Source organism: Apostichopus japonicus, chromosome 23, assembly GCF_037975245.1.
Source record: "Apostichopus japonicus isolate 1M-3 chromosome 23, ASM3797524v1, whole genome shotgun sequence".
Classification (NCBI taxonomy): Eukaryota; Metazoa; Echinodermata; class Holothuroidea; order Aspidochirotida; family Stichopodidae; genus Apostichopus; species Apostichopus japonicus.
In genome coordinates, this window is record NC_092583.1 from 9,023,889 (window position 1) to 9,046,103 (window position 22,215).

Genomic DNA, 22,215 nt, shown 5'->3' on the forward strand with positions numbered 1-22,215 from the left:
CCCTCCTGACTGTATGGACGCTCTGCCACTGAGGAAGAGGGACAGAGGGGTGGGGTGGGCCTTTTGTCAATTAAATTAGTGTAGATGCATTGTCAATCATGTTGAGATATTACAATTCTAGTGAGCTGTGCACAGGTGTCAATATATCAAGGGGTATTACTGAAACAGGTAACTTCTTTATTAAAAGCAAATTGTCCAGAGATATTTTAATTTGTGACATATTATGCCAGATGCAGACTTGGTACGGAAATGATTGTACAAGATGTGTAGTCTACCTTGTTAATCTATTCCTGGTTCTGTCGGATCTTCTTTCTTACCTGAGATCATTGAAGCAATACACTGGTACTAATTTACTACTAAAGTTTCTCCTCACTCTTCTGTGTATTGATGAGTGTTTATGAAGATGGAAACAATTATATATATATATATATATATATATATATATATATATATATATACAGTATATATTTATATTGCATATATATATATATATATATATATATATATATATATATATATATACAAGCAAATAACATAAGGCATATCAACACCTGCAATGTATTTCTTGTGAAATATTGTAGAAAATAAAAGCCTCACCTAATTCCTCTTTATAATGTTTCTACTTTTCTGTTATCAAGTGAGGTAGATCACATCCTCCTTATAACGGTAAAGTATATTTAAGATTTGAAATCAATATTCATCTAAAAAGGTGACAGTTAAGTAGCTATGGTATCACATATGCTTGTAGTGTAGATGAGCAGTTACATCAAGAGTACTTCAAAAAGGAACTAAATTTATTCATATTCCACATAAATTATATCTTCTTCCGCTATTGAACTGATTTTTGGCTTTGATGATCATCGTAACCTTTGCATTTATAATGGTGTATGGGTGCGAGTGTGTGCATTTGTGTGTGTGTGCGTCCGTGATGCCTATCTTGTTAACACAATATCTCTTGAAGGGAAGGTTGGACCAATTAGATATTTGGTGGGTAGATGTACCACATTTCGTACAAGAAGCCTTTTGTTTTTGGTGGAGGTCAAAAGTTATTTGGAGCCACCAGTGGTCATTTGTGGTGTGTAGAAGAACCACATTTAGTACAAGAAGCCTATTGTTTTTGGTGGAGGTCTAGGGTCATTTGGGGTCACCACCTTGAAGGGAAACTTTGCAGACCTCATACTTAAGGAACCTACTATTGGTTTTGGTGGAGGTAAAGGTCATTTGAAGTAAACAAATGCCAAAACTTTACTTCAATCCCCTCTTACCTGTCTCTCTACGCTAGAACACCTTCCTTATCATAATATTACAAGGGAAGCTTGGACAGTTCGCAATTGTTTTGGTACGTAATTTTTACCACATTGAGTACAAGAAGCCTTATGTTGTGGGCAGAGGTCAATGGTCATTTGAGTTCACCCGGGGTCAAATTGTGAAAAACATGCTTTACACAATATTTCAACAACGACAGATTTCATATGAAGTATGTTGATGTATCTATCTCGTTTAGTACAAGAAGCCACATTGTTGAGGTCAATGGTCATTTCAGGACAGCCTGTGTCATTGTGAAGTTTTTGTTGTCACATCATACTGCTTTTCACTGTATTACTCAGATTTGTTGTACACCAACACTATACATTATGTCAGATTCACGAAGAGAACTGCTCATGTTACATCATCAAAACCACTATGCATTTTGCATTGTGGTAAAGAAACGGTATTTTGTTGTTATAGATTATTGCGATATAAAGCAATCTAATAATCAAATGATAAATAGGAAAATCTGATCTTATGCATTATTTATTAACCAGTTTTATCAATTGGTTTGTTGTGCTGAGTGTGATCTTTAACTACATTTTATGTTTTTTTATTTTCTTTACATTTCAGCTGATTATGGCAGATTGATGGTCAATGTTGCTGAAGATCTTACTCTAGACAGCACTCTGAAATTAGCTACTCTGTTTGGTCTACCACCGGCAGAAACTGATATGCTACGCCGGGTTTCTCTGATAGAGACACCAGGAATCACTTTGATTAAATTCATGAAAACACGAAACATCATCAACATGTACGATGTCACTAACCTACAAAAGGGTTTGGTTTATATTCAGCGAAACCAAACAAATAAATACCTATTAGCCCCATATCAGGCTAAAATTGACCCCTTTCAGTTTGAAGAAAACCAATCACCAGAACTGCTTGACTGGCCAGGTAAGAACAAATGTAAGGATGCAATCAGAATACATAAAAAAAATAGTACAGTACAGTAAAACTCTAGAAATGTGTGTTAGTCAGGAGTTAATATTCAGCTTTCAGGCAATGTGTTGATTTAAACTACTGTATTAACTATCACAGTGTATGTTGGGTTAAAAGAATCAAGTAGATCTTTGGACCAATTATTTGTTGCCATTTGGTTCATATCTTTATCGTAAATAAGATTGAAAATACAAAGATTATCCCTAGTTTAGGGCTCAAGGATTAGCCAAGGATCCATTTAAGCCATCTGGTGACCCTCAGACACCATGCTGGATTCTTTTGATACTCCTGTTGTCTGCTGCCACTCGTCTAATTCTCTAACAACGTAAAGCTTGTCATGTGATCCGAGGTCACCAAAGGTCATTGAATGTTAAAAAACTAGTATGTTGGGAGGAGAAAATGGGCAAAGAAAAAAATGTTTGAATTTGTATAGTTTGATGCTCTATTTAGGTCTCACCAATCAAAAATATCAATAAGTTGACCCAAGGTGACCTTTGCATGTTAAGTTATATGACGTCAAAGTTAATTTTCAGACATTTAATGCAATAACTCCCAGTGTCAAGGTGTTACACGGTTGATATATTGGGACAAGTTGCAAATGGAATAGGGGAATATTTTAAACCATAACGGTCATGTGATCCAAGGTCACCAAAGGTCAATTAATGATAAGAAACTAGTATTTTTACGATAACTAGAGAACAAATTGTCCGTTAGGGTTGGGAGTTGCTTCAATGTAATCCAATTGTCGACCCTCATCTGGGTGACCCTTGACCTCAATTTGACCTCTGGTGACCTTTCCGTGTTTTGTGGATTTTTACAGTTTGGATGCTATTTTCAGATGTCAAAGGTACCTTCTGATCATAAATGTCAATGCGTTGACCCCCGTGTGACCTTCGTGTGCGAAGTTATACAAGGTCAAAGTTAATTTTCAGACATTTAATGCAATAACTCCCAGTGCCAAGGTGTGACAAGGTTGCTTTTTTTGGACAAGTTGCGAATGGTATAGGGGAATATTTTCAAACTTAGCGGTCATGTGATTCAAGGTCACCAAAGGTCAGCTGATGTTAAAAAACTAGTATTTTGGGGGCAGAAAATGGGTAAAGAAAAAATGTTTGAATTTTTACAGTTTTGATGCTCTATTTAGGTCTCACCGATCAAAAATGTCTATTGGTTGACCTACCGGTGACATTTGTGTGTAAAGTTATGTATACAAGTTCAAAGCTAATTTTTAGACATTTAATGCAATTAAATCCCTATGCCAAGGTGTGACACGGTTGATATTTTGGGATAAGTTGTGAATGGGGTGGTGGAACATTTTCAAACTTAAAGGTCATGTCATCTGAGGTCACCAATGTTATCATATCTGTTGACCCGCTTGTAGGTGACCTTATATTTCTTACATTGTCGACGCCATATTTAGATCTCAAAAGTGCCTTTTGATCAAAAATCCGATCACATTTTGTGATCACAAAAGTGTTGGCTAAACTGTTGGTTACTTTATGGGTACATGTAGGACCACAATTACTTGGACTATTTGAGCCCAATCTTGCTTGCTAATATTATGTGTATTGTCATATACCCCTTCGCAAGGAACCACAGTGCCCTTGGGCTCTTGTTTTATTATGATTCCTTCAATAATACCTCTTTCATAAATCAGTAGCAAGGCTATTGTATTGTTGAAGAACGTTTTATTCACGAGGCTCTGTATGGCAAATTTGTTTTTTAGTATGTTAAGGCTCCAGTTACCAGTGTTTCCATTATATTATTTTTAGCTGAAAATGATACATTTGTCCCTGATGACAAATCGACACCAGCACAAGGTTCTGAAGAAAGAGAGGAATATCATGACCGTAGTAAAGAAAGTGTGATGGAGAGATCAGAGAGAGAAGAACTACCAAAACAAAGAAAAGATTCAAAAATACTTGAAATGATGCAGAATCACTCATACATTGAACATAGGATAAAGTTTGAAGGTGGAACCATTAGCGTCATGGGGGTACATCTGACTATTCCTGAATACGCTTTATCATGTGAAGATGTAATTTCTGTTAAAGTGATCTATGTTCCTGACATACACCTCCCTGGAAGTGCTCGTAGAGGCAGAATGACACCCCTGATAAAACTAGAGCCAGAAGGACTGGCCCTCAACAAACCAGCCCAGCTGACTATTCCTCACTCGGCTATTATCCCTGAGCCAGATCGACATGATGTTATCATCTTCACTGGTCTGAAAGATGAAGAAAATTTACAAGAAGGTAAAAATGGTGAACAAAGAGCACTTTAAATGCATTTGATTAATTTACCAGGAGAAGTAAAATTAGTTAAATACTCAGAATTAGTATGGTAAAATATATCTTACTTAATAATCTCTTGATAGTCACTGTATTTAGGATTACCAAGTAATATATTTTGTATAATATTACTTATCATAGGTGAAATCACTTGGACTGAAGAGAAGTCTGTTGATTCGAAGCTAGAACGGGAGAAGATCAAACTTGATATTAACATCCTGAGCTACGTCTTTGTTAATTTAGTCAGCCAAGAAACGGAACAGAAGCATATATTCCGTATTGTTCCATTTATCGATGGGATACTTGATACCAAAGATGATGTCTTAATAACTGTTTGTTTCTGTAAGGACAGTGATGAAGATTACAAGGTGAGGCTAATCTCCTGTTACCATGGTGATATCTGTAGCAGTTTGAGGTGAATTCTGCCTTGTGCTGTGATCTATAAGTCGGATACTGGGAATCTTGCTTTCTTTCATGATTTGTAAGATGGATTTTATCATGTTATACTGGCAAATTATGAAGTGATTGGTTAAGGGTGCATTTGTGTGACATATTTATTGATTCATAATAGCACATAAAAAGGAAAACACTGTTACATTTGAAATACAAACTTTTACTCTTAATTTGCAACAAGGAAGAGGATCTGACAGAAACAAGCAACATTAATTGGTAATTTTATTCATTTAAGGTAACAGAAGCTGCTGTTACTTGCTATAGCAGTATTGATGAAGAATAGTGAAGCCGCACAACAAATTGCATAATTGACTCTTGCTTTTTTTTATTAATTAACTATTCCATATTATTATGTTTTAGTTGTTGTTAGAGGACTACCAGTCCAAACTGAGTCTAGGAAACTATACAACATTTCAAGTTACCCGGACATTGAATGACGGCAGAGATTCTGCTTCTAACGTTGATCTGATGATGTCATCGCCCGGTGATAGTTACCATATGATGAAGGAAGAATCAACAAAGGTTTGTAATCACCAATGCTATTCAAATTTGTCTCCTAACATTATATGTAAGACTTGTAGTTAAGGATTGGTTACCTAAACTGGATCAAAATGTTGTACTGGTTAGCATTTTAGCCCTACAACTACTACTTTCTGGTTATAAAAAAATCCAACAGGGACCAGATTCTATGCACAACTTCTGGTCAGCAGTGTTGTTGGGCAGAAGTTTGTGAGGGTTGGTATTTTCGGTTCATGAATTGTGAAGTTCGGTCCTATATTGTTTCAAATGGTTTCCTAAAAAGCTTCACTCATCATGGCTGCACTTTGGTGGTGATTAATTGGGATGTCTTTAATTCACCTCCCTTTGTAGTTTTAGTTATTGTTCAGGTGATGTGGCAGATTTGCAGTTGCAGGAATAGCTTGTTGATTAGGTAGCTGTCCTGTGAGCAGGAAAGAGTGAGACAATTACATGCCCTCCTAGTAATTCTCTGAACACTCATCGAAAACAGAAGGATTGATATAGCTGGTATACATCTACAATCACATGAACATCAATGGGTCGACTTTATTTCTGAAAGGTTCCTATCCCATGGGACATAATAAAGCTGAATGATGTTATGGAATTCTTTATTAAAATAGAGAGTGTAATCTTCATTTCCTGCCCATGAAATATAAGGATATTTTACATGGTCTTTTACATGTCTTGGGGGGGGGGGGCAGGTGCGTAGCCAAGGATGGGGGGGGGCAAAGGGAGCAACCGCCCCCCTTGAGCATATTTTTTTGTATGTTTTCATGTTATCGCTAGTAATATCAAGCTTAGATGCAACTTACAAGGCCTGGGAAGTGCCATTTCCAGCAATCTAGGAGGCATTTTCACACCTTTTTTTTCAGCCAAATTTTCTTGTATGCGTAGCGCCAACACAATACAGAATCAATGCAGAATCTATGGTTCTGATAGTTTGCCGACAGGTTCGCCCCTCCCTTGGCAAATTACTGGCTACGCGCATGTTTGGGGGTTCCAAGCAAGCAAGGAAACTACGCGTTCAACTTGGCGTGTGTGTGCGTGCTAGGGTGTGTGTGTGTATGTGACGCTTGGCTTGTGTACACGATATCTTAATAAGGAAATGATGTATCATGATGAAACTTGTTGGGTGGATAGCCCATAGTAAGAGGAAGATCCCTATTGTATTTGGTGCCTGCAAAGGTCACCAAAGGTCAGTTAGATACCAAAAACCAATATATTAAAAACAGCAATAACTCCCATTGACAGGGTCCGACATGGTTGATATTTTGGGAGTAGTTGTGAATGGGGTAAGGGATCGTTTCTAAACATAACGGTAATGTGTTCAAAGGTCAACAAAGGTCAATTAACGATAAAAAAGTAGTATTTCTGCGATAACTTGAGAACGAAATGTCCGTTAGGGTTGGGAATTGCTTCAATGTAATCCAATTGTCGACCCACATCTGGGTAACCCTTGATCTCAATTTGACCTCTGGTGACCTTTACATGTTTTTGGGGATTTTACAGTTTTGATGCTATTTTCAGATGTCAAAGGTACCTTCTGATCATAAATGTCAATAGGTTGACCCCGTGTGACCTTCGTGTGCGAAGTTTTATGGGGTCAAAGTTTTTTGGTCGGAGTTAGGATGGTTGTACAGACTTGTCGTTTTTTTTTTGGAATCAGGAGATTAAACTACATCTGAAACCAAGGTCAAAAGGTCACAGGTCATATTAAAAAAAAATGTGCTTATCTTGGGAGGAAACGAGCAAAAAAGAAAATGTTTGGTTTTGATGCTACATTTTGATACCAAAGGTACCTTCCGATCAAAGATGTCAATGGGTTGACACCCGTGTGACCTTCGTGTGTGAAGTTATACGAGGTCAAAGTTAATTTTCAGACATTTAATGCAATAACTCCCAGTTGCAAGGTGTGACATGGTTGATATGTTTGGACAAGTTGCAAATGGTATAGGGGAATATTTTCAAACTGAACGGTCATGTGATCTGAGGTCACCAAAGGTCAATTAATGTTAAAAAACTAGTATTTTGGGAGGAGAAAATGGGCAAATAAAAAAATGTTTGAATTTGTATAGTTTGATGCTCTATTTAGGTCTCACCGATCAAAAATGTCAATAAGTTGACCCAAGGTGACCTTTGTATGTTAAGTTATATGAGGTCAAAGTTAATTTTCAGACATTTAGTGTGATAACTCCCAGTGCCAAGGTGTTACACGGTTGATGTTTTGGGACAAGCTGCAAATGGTATAGGGTAATATTTTCAAACTTAACGGTCATGTGATCCGAGGTCACCAAAGGTCAATTAATGATAAAAAACTAGTATTTTTGCGATAACTTGAGAGGAAATTGTCCATTAGGGTTGGGAGTTGCTTCAATGTAATCCAATTGTCGACCCGCATCTGGGTGACCCTTGCCCTCAATTTGACCTCTGGTGACCTTTTCGTGTTTTGTGGATTTTTTTCAGTTTCGATGCTGTTTTCAGATGTCAAAGATACCTTCTAATTATAAATGTCAATGGGTTGACACCCGTGTGACCTTCGTGTGCAAAGTTATACGAGGTCAAAGTTAATTTTCAGACATTTAATGCAATAACTCCCAGTTCCAAGGTATGACACAGTTGATATTTTTGAAGTAGTTGCAAATGGTACATAGGAATATTTTCAAACTTAACGGTCATGTGATCCAAGGTCACCAATGGTCAATTAATGATGAAAAAGTAGTATTTTTGTGATAACTTGAGAACGAATTGTCAGTTAGGGTTGGGAGTTGCTTCAATGTAATCCAATTGTCGACCCGCATCTGGGTGACCCTTGACCTCAATTTGACCTCTGGTGACCTTTTCGCGTTTTGGGATTTTTACAGTTTCGATGCTATTTTCAGATGTTAAAGGTACCTTCTGATCGTAAATGTCAAAAGGTTGGCCCCCGGATGAGCTTTGTGTGTGAAGTTATACTAGGTTATACAAAGTTAATTTTCAGACATTTAATGCAATAACTCCCAGTGCCAAGGTGTGACAAGGTTGATTTTTAGCTCATACCAGCATGCTGGTGTGAGATATTGTTACAGTGCGGCGTCTATCACTCTATCCGTCAACAATTGGTAAAACCGCTCCCACTCGCACAGTGTTCGATGGAGTTTCATGAAACTTGGACACAAGGACCATTAGGTATAGGGCTTTCAGAGATGGTCCAAAATTTGGGGTCAAAGGTCACCTGTGGGCCATATTGGGCCATTTTGTGGAAATACGCAAAATTCTTCTTCTCCTACAGATTCCATGGTACAATGTTGAGGGTTTGTCACGATAGTACTATGGAAGTTTTACCTTCAGGGTGTTCATGAATTTGAGATCAAAGATCAACTAGGGGTCTTTTGTGGCCCGGGCCGCGGCCCTATACTTTCAAAATGCTCCTGTTCGTACAGTGTATGGCCAGTTATAATGAAACTTGGTCACAACGTTCCTCGGGATGAGAGTTACGAGGGTTGTTCGGAAAATTGATGTCAAATGTCATTTAGGGGGTCATCTGGGTCATTCTTTGTAATATTTTCAAATATCTCAATCTCCTCAAGATTTTGATGGATCATATTCAAAGTTGAACTGATGATTGTTGGATTATGTATAAATAAGGTGATGCCTAATAATTTTTGGTCAAAAGTTAATTAATTACAATTAATCCCCATTGTTTAAAAAAATCTGAGCTTTCACCTTTTGCCAAAGCTCCTTTAATTTGTCTCCCAGTCTCTGCAGTGCTTGTTTACATTTGTGGTTAAGCTCTGCAGAGGCTGTTAGTGGAATTAAAGCAGGACTGGGAGTTGTTATTAACTGTTGAACTGTAAGCATGAGAGCCCTATAGCCAATCAGCACTTGCCCATTCTTAGAAGTCTTTGAGCCTGAGGTATGTAGGCAGCCAGCCAAACTTTTGGCAAGGAGTGCTTCAGGTCTGCTAAGGTAGAGGGGAGAAAGTTTAATAGGGTAGGTCAGTGGAAAGGTATTGTTTGAGATAGTGGGTAAAACAGGATTTTAAGGGGGAAAATAGGAATTATAGCTAGTGGTGTGGCCAGGATTCTGCTAACTGAGGGGGGGGGGGGTTATGCCTCATGGGCCCAAAATTGGTGGAATCTGAAAAATGGCCTGAAATTTGGTGGGCCATAAAGTTTTGTGGGCCCTACATTTTTAAGCTTGAAAAGGTATGAGCTTCTGCACCATTGTTGCTCTAGTTTTTGACAAGTTGCGGATGGTATAGGGGAATATTTTCAAACTTAGCGGTCATGTGATCCAAGGTCATCAAAGGTCAGATGATGTTAAAAAACTAGTATTTTGGGGGAGAAAATGGGCAAAGAAAAAACGTTTGAAATTTTACAGTTTTGATGCTCTATTAAGGTGTCACCAATCAAAAATGTCAATTGGTTGACCTACGGGTGACCTTTGTGTGTAAAGTTATGTATACAAGTTCAAAGTTAATTTTTAGACATTTAATGCAATTAAATCCCAATGCCAAGTGTGACACGGTTGGAACATTTTCAAACTTAAAGGTCATGTCATCTGAGGTCACCAATGTTATCACATCTGTTGACCCGCTTGTAGGTGACTTTATTCTTACATTTTCGACGCCATATTTAGATCTCAAAAGTGCCTTTTGATAAAAAATCCGATCACATTTTGTGATCACAAAAGCGTTGGCTATAGTGTTGGTTACTTTATGGGTACATGTAGGACCACAATTATTTGGACTATTTGAGCCCAATCTTGCTTGATAATATTATGTGTATTGTCATATACCCCAAGCAAGGAACCACAGTGCCCTTGGGCTCTTGTTCCATAATTCTTTTACATGTATTTTGCATTGTTTCTTTGAGTATATATCAAGCATTCTGATCGTTAGTATAATTGATTTTCAATATCCTTTATCCATTAGCATATAGACATTGGTCACCTATGTGCTGCCAGTAGAGTCTTGCATCAGTTCAGACTTAAAAGAAACGACGATGGACATACTGTCATGGTTGATGTGGAGTTAAAAGTATCACAACATGAGAAGAACCAGACAGCCCTTATCCTCCAATCAAAGGTGAGTTATATTTGCTGATTGCCTTCCAGCTGTTTTGGTTCTCATATGTTTCTTGATTATGTAATATTAAGTGGCGTCTTCTCTCTTCTGATCATTTCTTTGCTTAGTAATGTCCTGTCTGTTGGAAGTCTTGCAACAGTTTTCAGGCTCACTGAATAATGTCAGTGCTGTGACTGAATTCTAGTTATTTGTTGGCATGTTCTCTCATGAATCATTTTCTTTGTAAACTTGATGGTGGATGACAATTGAATTTAATTGAATTATAATAGTCTTTTATTCAAGTACTATCTTTTTTTCAGTCGCTCACTGGTGTACCTAAGTTTCTTATTTTGATACCGTTTTCCGAGTCTTTGGTGTCTTGTTAAAAATATTTAACTCAAAATGCAGTGAAATGCTGAAAACAATATACATATCACAAGTGTTTTATGCTTTGTACTGGTCAACAGTTACTGGAAATTTTGTTTCGTGGGTATCTTAGGTACCAATTTAATACTCCATAGTGATAGGTATATTTTGTCATAAACATAATCCGCTTCCTTGGGATTTCACACATTTATTATGTGTTGTTCAATGTCTGTTTCAGCCCTTTTTTTCTACATTATGTTTCTACATTAAACCGTACCATCCACATGGGTGTGATAGATAGTCTGCAATATTGTTGTTAAACATACATACATTTAACGTTTTTATCGGTCATAAATTTTGTGTTTTCCTTCAGGTGAAAAACATTCTCTTATCTCCAGAAAGTCAGAAAATTCTTTTCAGAGAACTACATTTAGGTGAGTTTTTAAGTGAATTTTAACGAATGGTTGGACATGGGGTTTTATAAGTCCACCCTGACCTGCATCTAAAGTGAAATTGGATCAAAAACTAACATGAACGCTCATTATCCTTGACATGCACCAGGTTAGTGTGTGTTAGTGGAGATAAAAAAGTAAGCAAACATACAGAACATGGACCCAGGTGAGTGTCTAAGTAGACGTGAAAATGTAATAGCATTTGGTTTTACAAGTAGACACACCTGAGTGTCACTTAAAACAATTAAGGTTATTGGGAAACATTTAATCAAAAACTACTTTGTAGCTCAAAGCTACTTTTGAAAGTGAAACTGTAAACAAGACTAGAATTTATGCACAAGACGAGGGGTAAAAGTTGAAAAGTTGCAGGAAAGGTTTGGATAGTATAATTCACCAATTTATTGTGTGCACGCACCAACGTTCTCCATGCAGGTTGCATGCTTCTCGTGGGCCAGTTATGTACTTACTTGTTTATGTTAGTTGTGAACATTGCTCATTGTTCAAACCTGGCACACAAGTAGCCTGTGATTCATGCACTTTTAGTTATACATGTGAATCTAGTCTTTTCTCTCATTTGAATGTAATGTGAATGTTGTTGTTCTCACTTCAGACTTAGACAGATATGAAGAGTTGAGAAGAGAGATTGCAAAGCTTCTGGATAAACAACATTGTGAACAGCTAGGCATGTTCTTTGGGCTCACCCCAGCAGAAAAAGAAAAAATTCAGAAAACACCAGAATCTGGAGAGATACTGATGAAAATATTGGATGAAAGAGAACTTATCATGCCAGATAGAATGATTGGACTGTATGAAGGATTGAAAGCTATTCACTATAATAAGCTGGCAACACAGGTGCTGAAGTACATTGATACGTCACAGAAGAAGAATGGAAAGGAAAAGGAAGGAGCGAAAGATGATAAGAAAATAGTATGCGCTTAGTAAAAACTTGTTAAGACATAATACAGCGTGAAAGCAAAACAAAAGTCACTTTGAATAAAATCAAGATCGTAGAAGGTTAGAAGGCCTAGTACAGACTGTAATCTCTGATATGTAAAGTATATATTTTTTTTCTCTCATGCAAGTCTGTCTGAAATGTTTCCTTTCACTAATTGTAACAGTTTCTGCTCACATGAAGTTACATATGTAGAGATCAAATGTACAGGAAATCTGTGTAGAAATTTACTAAGCCAAATCAAATACAGTAATTAGTTTTCTATCTTCATGACATAATGATAAAATGTGAATTTCATAAACAATTTTTAATATTTCAACATTATTCCTTCAGGTAAAAGTTCCACAGAAACAGGTAGTCATGTCAAAAAGGGAACCACAATTGTCAGTAAATTTCAAAATTTTGATAGAAGAGGGATACAAGAGACTGGATGTCCAAGGAGCCTTGAAATTGTCTCATGGAAAACTGGACTTGGGAAGACGGCTGTTGCTGCTTGCTAAGGAAGAGCATGGTAAAGTACACATATAGTCAGCTACATTGGTATTTCTTATTTATTTTTTCCTGATATAATTTACCTCAATCTTATATGACATTGTAGGACAACATTTCATGCCGCTGGCTGTTTCAGTGTTCATGGAAGGAAAAGGATTTTGTTATTTATTTTTGTAGGAATATTACGCACAAAATAGCTGAAAAATAGAAATATAATCTAGATGCTGTAAATAAACCTAATTCTTGTTACCTTTAATGAAAAGTTCTCTTCTCTATCTGTTTCCATGAATCGCATCAAACATGTCTAATGTTCACTCTTCCACAGTCAAGTATGGTTTTGATTCTTCATTATTGTAGACAAATATCCAATAGAAGCAGTGTGGGGTAAGAGAGGCTATTTTCATAATGTGAATTGAAACAGTAAACATTTAAACAAATTAAAAAATAAACAGTAACAATTAACAGATGTTTAATGATAGTGGCAAAATACTTTCCTTTCACATGAAATATATTACTTTTTTTCCTACAGAGAGACTTCCTTTGTTTCCAGGGTCAAATCTTTATAAAGAACAATACTTTGATCAGCGTGGAGGAGAGATGTTTGTTGCAGGTGTTTGCCTGCTTGTACCAGCTGGTGCACTACACACTGGAAGGATTGTTAGTCTGTGGGTTTCTACTGAACCTGCCATTAAAGGACCTTTCTCAAACAAGAGTCTGAGGTTGACCCCCTTTGTGAAATTTGGCCCAGAGAGCCTTACCTTACACAAGCCTGTCACCTTGATTATTCCACACTGTGCTTTAACTAAAACTAACCAGATGGGTATTGATGTGTACTCTGGTGTCTTACAAACAGGTCTGTTCCTTTCTTCTTTTACCATGTGTTTTTCTACTCCAGTGAACATGTATATATATAGTCACTAAAATGTGTATTATCAACAGAGGTATGCATATAAGCTTGTGTGTACCACCTCTTGTTCGACTTGTAAACATGATAGCCAAAAAGTGTATAAGGTTATTATTTGACACTGTGTGTGTGGTTCCATATTAAATGAATACAAAATACCCTGTTTTTCTGTAGAGGTCAAAGTCTGAAACATTTGTAAGCACAATGATTCAAAACAGGTTGTGTGAACTTCGTTGGTACTATTTAGATTCGATGGGTTATGTTAAACAAATTTAAAGTGTGTTGTGCTGGTCATATGGTCATTTATAGTCAATATGTGTCAAAGCCTGAAAACCTTCTAAACCTTCATAACTGCTGAAGTAAAGCTGGACTGAAAGTCACACTTAATATATAAAACCATCTGGTACACAAATACAATATTGAGAAGAAAATCACTAAACTTTCTGGTTCTGTGAAATGTTGAATTCAATATCTCAAGAACGTGGCTATGTCCAGACAAATCATTTACATTTCAAGGAACCTTTCTCGTATGAGTTGTACCTTCTGACATGTTGCACATTTAAGGGAAAAATAAACATTACCCAAGGGAAATAGTACCTTTCGAGCTGTGTTAAACTTAAGGGTTTTATCTATTGACCTTGCATCCATACATAGCGTTAGAAACATGATATTTTACTATTTTGATATTCTATATATGCAGTGTTGCATTTTCTTCCACCAGACTGTCCCATTAAAGTCATCTATGGTATAGTTAAGGATTGGTGTTCTACCTTTCACCATGTTATTAAACTTACTAGCAAAATGTTTTTGAATTTTTCTTCAGATAAATCTGTCAAATGGACTTTAGAAAAGAAACACCTCAGCTGCTCTATGAATAGCCAGCACCTTGAAGTTGAAGCTCAGAAACCCTGTTACATTGGTCTTCACGTCCCTTTCATACCTAAGATGAGGAAGCGTGTTTGTATTTTACCGATTGCAAACAGAGTTTCTGATTCGGGGGATCAATTGACAATCCATCTTTGGTTTCACAATGATGACACACTGGAACATAAAGTAAGTAGCAGATTTTATCAGCTCAAGTGGTATTGCTAATTATCTCGTGGATTCCAGTTTAATATCTGCCTTTCTGAATGACACATGGTTCATACACAGATTTATACAGGTTGATTCATTGTTAACCATATTAGTTATGGAAATGAAATAGTTATAGCTTGATGCACCCTGCAGGCTCAAACCTCTCCGACAGTCAACTTGTGAAGATATAATTAAGGGAAAGATCAAGTGAGATAAGCTGGTTAAGGCAGTCTGTAGTCATCAATGGTTGACAATTATAACTTTGCACTGCTCAAATACACACTGATCAATTGTCCTAGAACAAAATTGAATCTTCAATAATTTATTGTTGTTGAACATTGACAACTGGCAACAAGTTTTGTAATTACAGACACATAAACACACCTTAACCAGGTGTCCAAGATAAGACAGCACTGATGTTTATATCAGAACATAGGCTGTTAGACTATTAATGGTCTTTGACAATGCATCATACCAGACAGTCACACCTCATTATATTATATATTAACAACATCTCCCTTATTTATCAAACAATGACCACCCCAGATAGGGCCATACTGAGGAGCAGTTCTGCTTCCTGGTCATACATAGGACCACTAAGCAGTGTGTGCATGGATGTTAATATTAATATTAACATTTACATAAATAATAATAAAATCTACAATTGTTTTATTTTTTATATTAATAGAGTCTTATCCATGAAGAAATCTACCAGCAAAAGGGAACCATAATTCATGATCCTGTGTCATTTCTGATCCAATCTATGACTTCAACTTTACATGTTAGCACTAACTCCAGCAGATCACAGTGTAACCCACATCCTAGAAAAGTGGTTAGTAATATTTGTTAAATATACTTATTTATTTGAAGCAACAAATTCCTGTTCCACAGGTAGTAATTTGCATTTGTTGGAAGAATAGTTATATGTACTGTTGAGTGGTACGTATATGGTGTTAGCATATGTTTGTATACAAATAAACATTTAATTTTAAAACTTGTCTCCTGTCATTCCTAATATTCAATGAATGAAAATGGGGTCAGATGGTCCCAGCTGCAGTTGTCTATACAGTTGATTTCAATCTGCACTAGTCCTTCATTCCATCCTCATCAACTGTCCATGTATTGATTATATAAATACTTTGAAATGAGTGTGATGGTCTCTTATTTTTTTTTTTTTTTGCTGATACGAAAATAATTCTGTTCAAGCTTATAAGAGCTGACTTGAATTTGAATATGAAGTTGATAGTTTATAGTCTTGCCTGAAAACCAAAGCCTTGTCAAGTTGATTTACAATGCCAATTATATTTAAATATGCATAATTCCATTAGTTGGTCATAGAGTACTTCAGTTTACCATGTATTTGTCCACTGGGTGACATAGGTATAGTCAAAGTCAAGGACACAGCTATATTTACAAATAACCTTGCAGTTTCCAATGTATCAGCCAATACTCATAGCTAGTACAGTAACTACTGTTCATGTTTCACAACCGTGCATCAGTATAAATTACTGCGTTGTATTTGTAACACGGTAACATGTGTGACAGTGTTGGCAAAGTAATTACTGCAAGTTTTTTCATACTGCAAATTTCAAATTACAAATTTTAAGTTTTAAAAATTAAAAAAAAGTAACGTTTATGTTTTTTCATTTAAAATTACTGCAAATTTTAAACTGTCAGACTCGTAGTTCACGTGTAACAGCTTTCAATAACTACTGTGCCAACTGTAATACGTGTTTTACAGTGTTGCAAACACAGCGCAGTAGTTACTGATGCACGCTTGTGAAACATGGACAGTAGTTACTGTACTAGCTATGAGTATCGGGTGAATGTATACACCTGGATGAAGACAATTGAAGTTATTTCCCTGCCTAAGGCTAGATTGTAACATTCCAGTAGACCAGTTCTGGCACCTGCATTCTCTAAATTGCAAGCCCATTGCCCTTACAACTTGACCACCATGTTCAAGACTCTCAAAAGGTTTACAAATGAATAAGTAATCATCTCTTAATTTCTCTCTTCAAGGATGTTGCTATGGAAACCCTATGGTTAAAGAACAGACACAAGGTAGAATGCCATCTTCAGAATAAAGGGATCAAAGATACTGTCACTCTGGAAATAGAAGCAAGATATGGGATGTCCGAGAAGAATCTTTTCCAGCTTAATATTCAGTTGCAGGTAACTTAATATGTGGTTTAAATAAACACAGATAAAAATGAATACAAGGAATTTAATGTTTCACTTTGGATTTATCTTATCTAATGAGACTCGTTTTATGTTTACCTTGTATTATACTTGTTTTTTATACTCTAGTTTAGTCAAGTTTCTATTTCTATGGAAATCTCTACTTCATTTTGCCTAAATTTATGAACTAATTTCCAATATACGATTTGAAATATAATGTTACAATTTTACACAAAATACAGCCTTGTGACAATCTCTCTTCATATTACAAATGTAATACATATAAAATATCCTAAACAGTTAGTACTAATTAGCATATCTAAACATTACCACTTAAACTACTTTTTGATACACACTGTCAGATGATAGAGGTGAGATATTCACAAACTAATTTTCTAGCGGAATCATCATTTTTTTCCTCTTCATTTTGTCTTCACAGATTGACAAATTACTACATATTGACCAAATCACATCTCCATTCCAGCTCGCCCTACCTGAATGTGAGTACTTTATAACGTTATTAACATTTAAAGGCATGTTATTAAATCGAAGACCAGTGTTGATGTTTGCTTTACAATCATTACATATGAGATGTGTACACCTAATCCTACTTTCCATAGAGGAGTCCCGGCTGCAGTTGCTATGTCAACTGGTGGACCAACTGTCAGCTATTTGCAATATTTGATATTAATGAAAATCAGTTTTTACACCAAAGCAACACACTTAAAGACTGAGTATGTATACTGTATTGAAGTATCACTGCAGTGAACAATAAAAATTAATGAAATACAACCACCTCTTTAAAAAAAAACATTCTGGAGATAAATCATATTTTATATTTAGGATCATTGAAAACTCTGAGCTTTTAAGGTTTATTTTGCCCGTGTGTGTAAGAAACACATCACTGTTGTCCCACAATTCTGAATATTGTTTGCATGAAACAGGTTCTGCTGAATTTATTGTATGTAGAGTAATATATATATATATATATATATATATATATATATATATATATAGTATTAACAATTTCCTTTTCTTTAAACCTCACAGCCATCATCAAATCTTTTGATCAGCTAAAGCAGAACATATCAGAAAATCTTGATGTAGACCAAACTACCCTGCTGGCAACTATTTTCCATATTCCCGAGGAAGGAATCTCTGATATCAAGAAGCACAACAAACCAGGAACTCTTTTGTTAGAGAAGCTGACCCAAAAATCACTGATATCTCCCACAAACATCACAACATTGGAAAATGCCCTAACAGAACAAGGAAATGAAAAATGTGCGAAACTTCTCAGAGAATTCAGAAGTAAAAATCCTGTAGTTCAAGCAACAATGTGCCCAGAATAATGACTGAATTCATAATGTGGTTCATTGTAACCAAACAATGATAAATACGAACATCATATCACCATTAGTGATGTACCCAGGAATTAATTCACTTAAAAGCGGGGGGGGGGGGGGGAGTTGGTGAGACATTTGTACAAACCGTTATTTACAGTCAGAGCTCATAAAAACAGGACTATGAGTGTAATTACACCTGTAAGAGTTACATGAAATATTCTCCTCTCCTTCTTAACACTGTTATGTATGTATATGCTCTATTTGACCAAGTCCATATTGGTATACTTATACCTTTAATAGCATAAAATGTTAAATCGTTCTATATCAGAATAATAGTAACTTTGACAGAGTTTGAATATGGAAGGCGCATTGTTTTTAGAATATCTAACAGTTCTGTTTGATGAAGATGGGTTGAGGTCAACAGATGTTGAAACCTGACAAATTTTGTAAACATGGTGTCTTAAGAAATGCAAAAATTGCCAATCTTCTAGACACCTTATACAGATTTCTCTGTCATTTGATAACGTTGGATAACATTTCGCACCTGGACTGATGTCTGTACTGATGTTTAGCATCTTACTTAAAGATGATGTTCAGTAAATTCCATCAAGATTGGCCTGAAAACTATATTCCGGTTGCTCAAACCATTCTTAGATATTTACTGCTTCCTTTGGCCAAACCACATCCGAATAGCCTTTTTTGTGTGGAAAGATATGAATTTATTAAATTTGATCATAGTAAGTTGTGGATGCATATGGTATCATGGTAATTGATCTGAAAGTGTTTCTGTTTTTCTTCCTAGTATCCATATCATGTTTGTATAGAGGTATACAAATTTTCAAGAAAATCTGAGAACTGATGATCTATCTGGCTTTCAAAGAAATGTACATATTCACTTTATTTTATTGACAATACATAAACAAACTCAGTAACCATGGGTTATTCCTAGAGTTGTTATTACCCCGATTTTTTAGGTTGATGGAAGAGACTATGGAAATGCCAAATTTATCTCTGGATAATGTGGAGGCAACATATTCAAAATACTTTACAACAGACCTCTCAATGCACATTAAAATACATGGATCAAATGGTTCTCATGAAGACCTTGATTATAGGTCTTTCTTTAGCATACCTATTCGTTCTTGACCCTTTTGGAAAAAAACCACAACCCTTGCTGACGTATATACCTTTGTGGAAACTTGTGGTTTTTGGCATTCCTGTAGACAGGTTGGAAAACATTAACTCCTAAGCATGTATCAAGTAACTCTTCTAATCATTTATTAGTGGTGCTCTTTGCGTGACCCAGCAAGCGGGACCTCAACCTGTCAACGACAATCATCGCTTTTCTTTCGACGCAATGTTTTGTGTGCTTTGGTGATTTAAAAGTATTTTTAAGAATGAATATTGATAATTATTACATTGATTTATTGATATCTTGGACTTGTTTGTGACATAATTGAACACAGCCAGGACATGTATATAGAACATGTATATAGAGAATAAAACTAATCTTCGCATTTTGCTGTATTATTACTTTTATGTAAACTGGATGGCAGTAGCCTGTTTGCAGGGAGTGGGGTAGGGGGAAGCTGTCCCCCTGTGACTTCCACTTCCTAAATGGGAAACACCCTAACAAAATCGTTCATTAGCTTTACAAAATCACACTTCAATTCATTTTCTGTTTAAGAATTAAAATTTGAAGGCATAAAATGTTTTCGTTGAGTTTTACACATGAATAATTCTAATAAGAAAAGAGCGTCGGAGTGGGGTGGGGTGAGGGGGTATTGAAATCTGCATCGTATCATTAATGTCGAAGGAAAATTGTGGTGGTACAGGCCGCCTGGGCACAGGGGTCTGTTCCCACTCCCCCTCGTACAAACTTCTGCCCCCACATGTATATGTTTTATATCTCTCTCTCTTTAATGGTGATCTGCCTTAAGGCGGGTCCCTCACCAAACACAAAATCATAAGAACCGCTCTTCTGCATTTCTGCCATCTCTGATATCATCCATCAACATTATTCTCTTTCTCCCTCTTGGTCGCTTCCCGTTCATTCTTCCTTCAAGCACATCTTTCAGTAGTCCGTCATGTCTCAAGATGTGCCCAATCCACCTTTTCTTTCTCAGCTTAATAGTTTCTCCCAGCCTGCGGACCTCACCAACCCTCTGTAGAATTTCCTCATTTGTGACCCTGTCTGACCACTTTATGTTCTCAGATTTTCTCCTAAGCTATATCTCCAATGCGTCTATTCTTTTTCTGTCCTCTTTCCTAAGTGTCCAGGTTTCTGAGCCATACAGGAATAAACCCCACACAAAATATTTCATTAATCTCTTCTTTAATTGTAACTCAAGACTAGCAGTAAAAAGAGAGTTGTGTGGTTTGAAAGTTTCCTTGGCCATTGCCACTCTTGCTCTGATTTCGGTTTCACAATATACATCTTCCGCCAGTAGACTACCAAGACATTTGAAGTGTCTGACCTGTTCAAGTTCCTTCCCCTCTATCTCTATATGAACTCTTCTTTGTTCCCTTCCAATCTTCATGACTTTCGTGTTCTTGATGTTAATCCTCATCCCATACTGGTTGAAAACTCTGTTGGTATTCTCCATCATACGTTGAAGTCCAGCCTCCACGCTTGCTAACATTGCCCGGTCATCTGCAAAACGTACCGACTTCATCCATTGTCCTCCAACTTGTATTCCTTCTTGAATTTCATCAAGTGCGTCAGTTATCATGGCATCTGCGTAAATGTTTTATAGGACTGGAGACATAAGACATCCTTGTCTCACTCTTCTCCCTATTGTGGCTGATATATATATATATATATATATATATATATATATATATATATATATATATTGTATACGGGATACCGTTAACCTTCGCCACTTCTACCCGTCGCTTGCACTCCTTATATTCGTGTACAATTTCAACTGCTACATCCTTGTCTCAACCAGCAGTAACCAGTTGTTACGTCATTTGTGTTATTGTTTCGCAAAACAACTATATAATCCTAGGGAGGTTTAGGATTTAAATGCCTTAATAAGATTAATCCAGAAATCCCCTTAAAGTAGTATTTGTTTTCTGCAGAAGAGCTTCTTTAGCCATTAGCATCCAACCACACACCTGTTGTTGTCCCACGCCGTATATATTGACGTGGTAAATGTCTCGTATGTGTCCTGACATTTTCTTATCGCAGCATTTTCAATCTAGTATTTTCCAAAGATGGACTGCTTTACTATGTAGTTACTTATGACCAAAGCTATCCACAATTTCCAAAAGAAAATACTTCTTTTGTACATAAATCGGATTTCCTTCATTTCATATTGTATTCGAAAATTCCCTATGTAACCAGATGTTTGGGTGCCGCCATTACTCATATCATCTCGCTAAAGAAACTTTAACATAGTCCAGTGACAGTCCATATTGGCAGTTCACTCTCCTCTGTTGCCGTCCGTCATAGTTCCGTGTCTTTGCAGTGGGAGGGACCCGAATACCCCCTCCCCCAATGACATAACAGACTGCGTCGTGCAAATTCTAAACGTGAAGTTAAACATCGCCTTGAACTTGTTTCTTTTGCAATGTGGATATTTCAGCGTTCCTATCGAGGGCGCTATCATGTTGTCCAAACCAGAGTAATTCTAAATATACGGCTTTGGTCCAACCAGAGCCGTGTAGAGAGATGGCTCTGGTAATAACAGTGCCGTAGTCCAGCTCTGGGTCCTAAAGTGCGTGATCTTCCCAATTACAGATATTTAAAGATTTTGTGTAGCGCTTTAAACATACATCACAAAGTAATTCTCGGTGATTTCAGAGACTGCAACTTGTCAAGATTCGAGGAACTAGACAATACCAATATTAACTCGCCCTTGTCGATTTAGGGCGCGGCTGGAT

At 36.6% G+C, this 22,215-nt stretch overlaps 2 protein-coding genes across 2 annotated transcripts in view; one reads left to right on the forward strand and one right to left on the reverse strand.

Annotated features, from left to right (window-relative positions):
- LOC139964932 (uncharacterized) overlaps window positions 1-18,968 on the forward strand; it is a 33,941-nt gene extending 14,973 nt beyond the window's left edge. Inside the window, exons 7-20 of the mRNA XM_071967017.1 lie at window positions 1,882-2,205; window positions 4,023-4,505; window positions 4,683-4,909; window positions 5,355-5,516; window positions 10,426-10,578; window positions 11,297-11,357; window positions 11,986-12,302; window positions 12,661-12,838; window positions 13,349-13,672; window positions 14,547-14,776; window positions 15,486-15,629; window positions 16,820-16,972; window positions 17,418-17,478; window positions 18,029-18,968. Coding sequence (XP_071823118.1) covers window positions 1,882-2,205; window positions 4,023-4,505; window positions 4,683-4,909; window positions 5,355-5,516; window positions 10,426-10,578; window positions 11,297-11,357; window positions 11,986-12,302; window positions 12,661-12,838; window positions 13,349-13,672; window positions 14,547-14,776; window positions 15,486-15,629; window positions 16,820-16,972; window positions 17,418-17,478; window positions 18,029-18,330 — 3,119 coding nt within the window. The 3' untranslated portion in view covers window positions 18,331-18,968. The remainder of the gene's footprint in view (window positions 1-1,881; window positions 2,206-4,022; window positions 4,506-4,682; window positions 4,910-5,354; window positions 5,517-10,425; window positions 10,579-11,296; window positions 11,358-11,985; window positions 12,303-12,660; window positions 12,839-13,348; window positions 13,673-14,546; window positions 14,777-15,485; window positions 15,630-16,819; window positions 16,973-17,417; window positions 17,479-18,028) is intronic.
- A 1,584-nt stretch (window positions 18,969-20,552) lies between these two features.
- Window positions 20,553-21,056, reverse strand: LOC139964933 (uncharacterized). Its single transcript, XM_071967019.1, has one exon. It carries the CDS (start codon window positions 21,054-21,056, stop codon window positions 20,553-20,555), a length of 504 nt encoding a protein of 167 aa, XP_071823120.1.
- Between the last annotated feature and the right edge of the window lie 1,159 nt (window positions 21,057-22,215).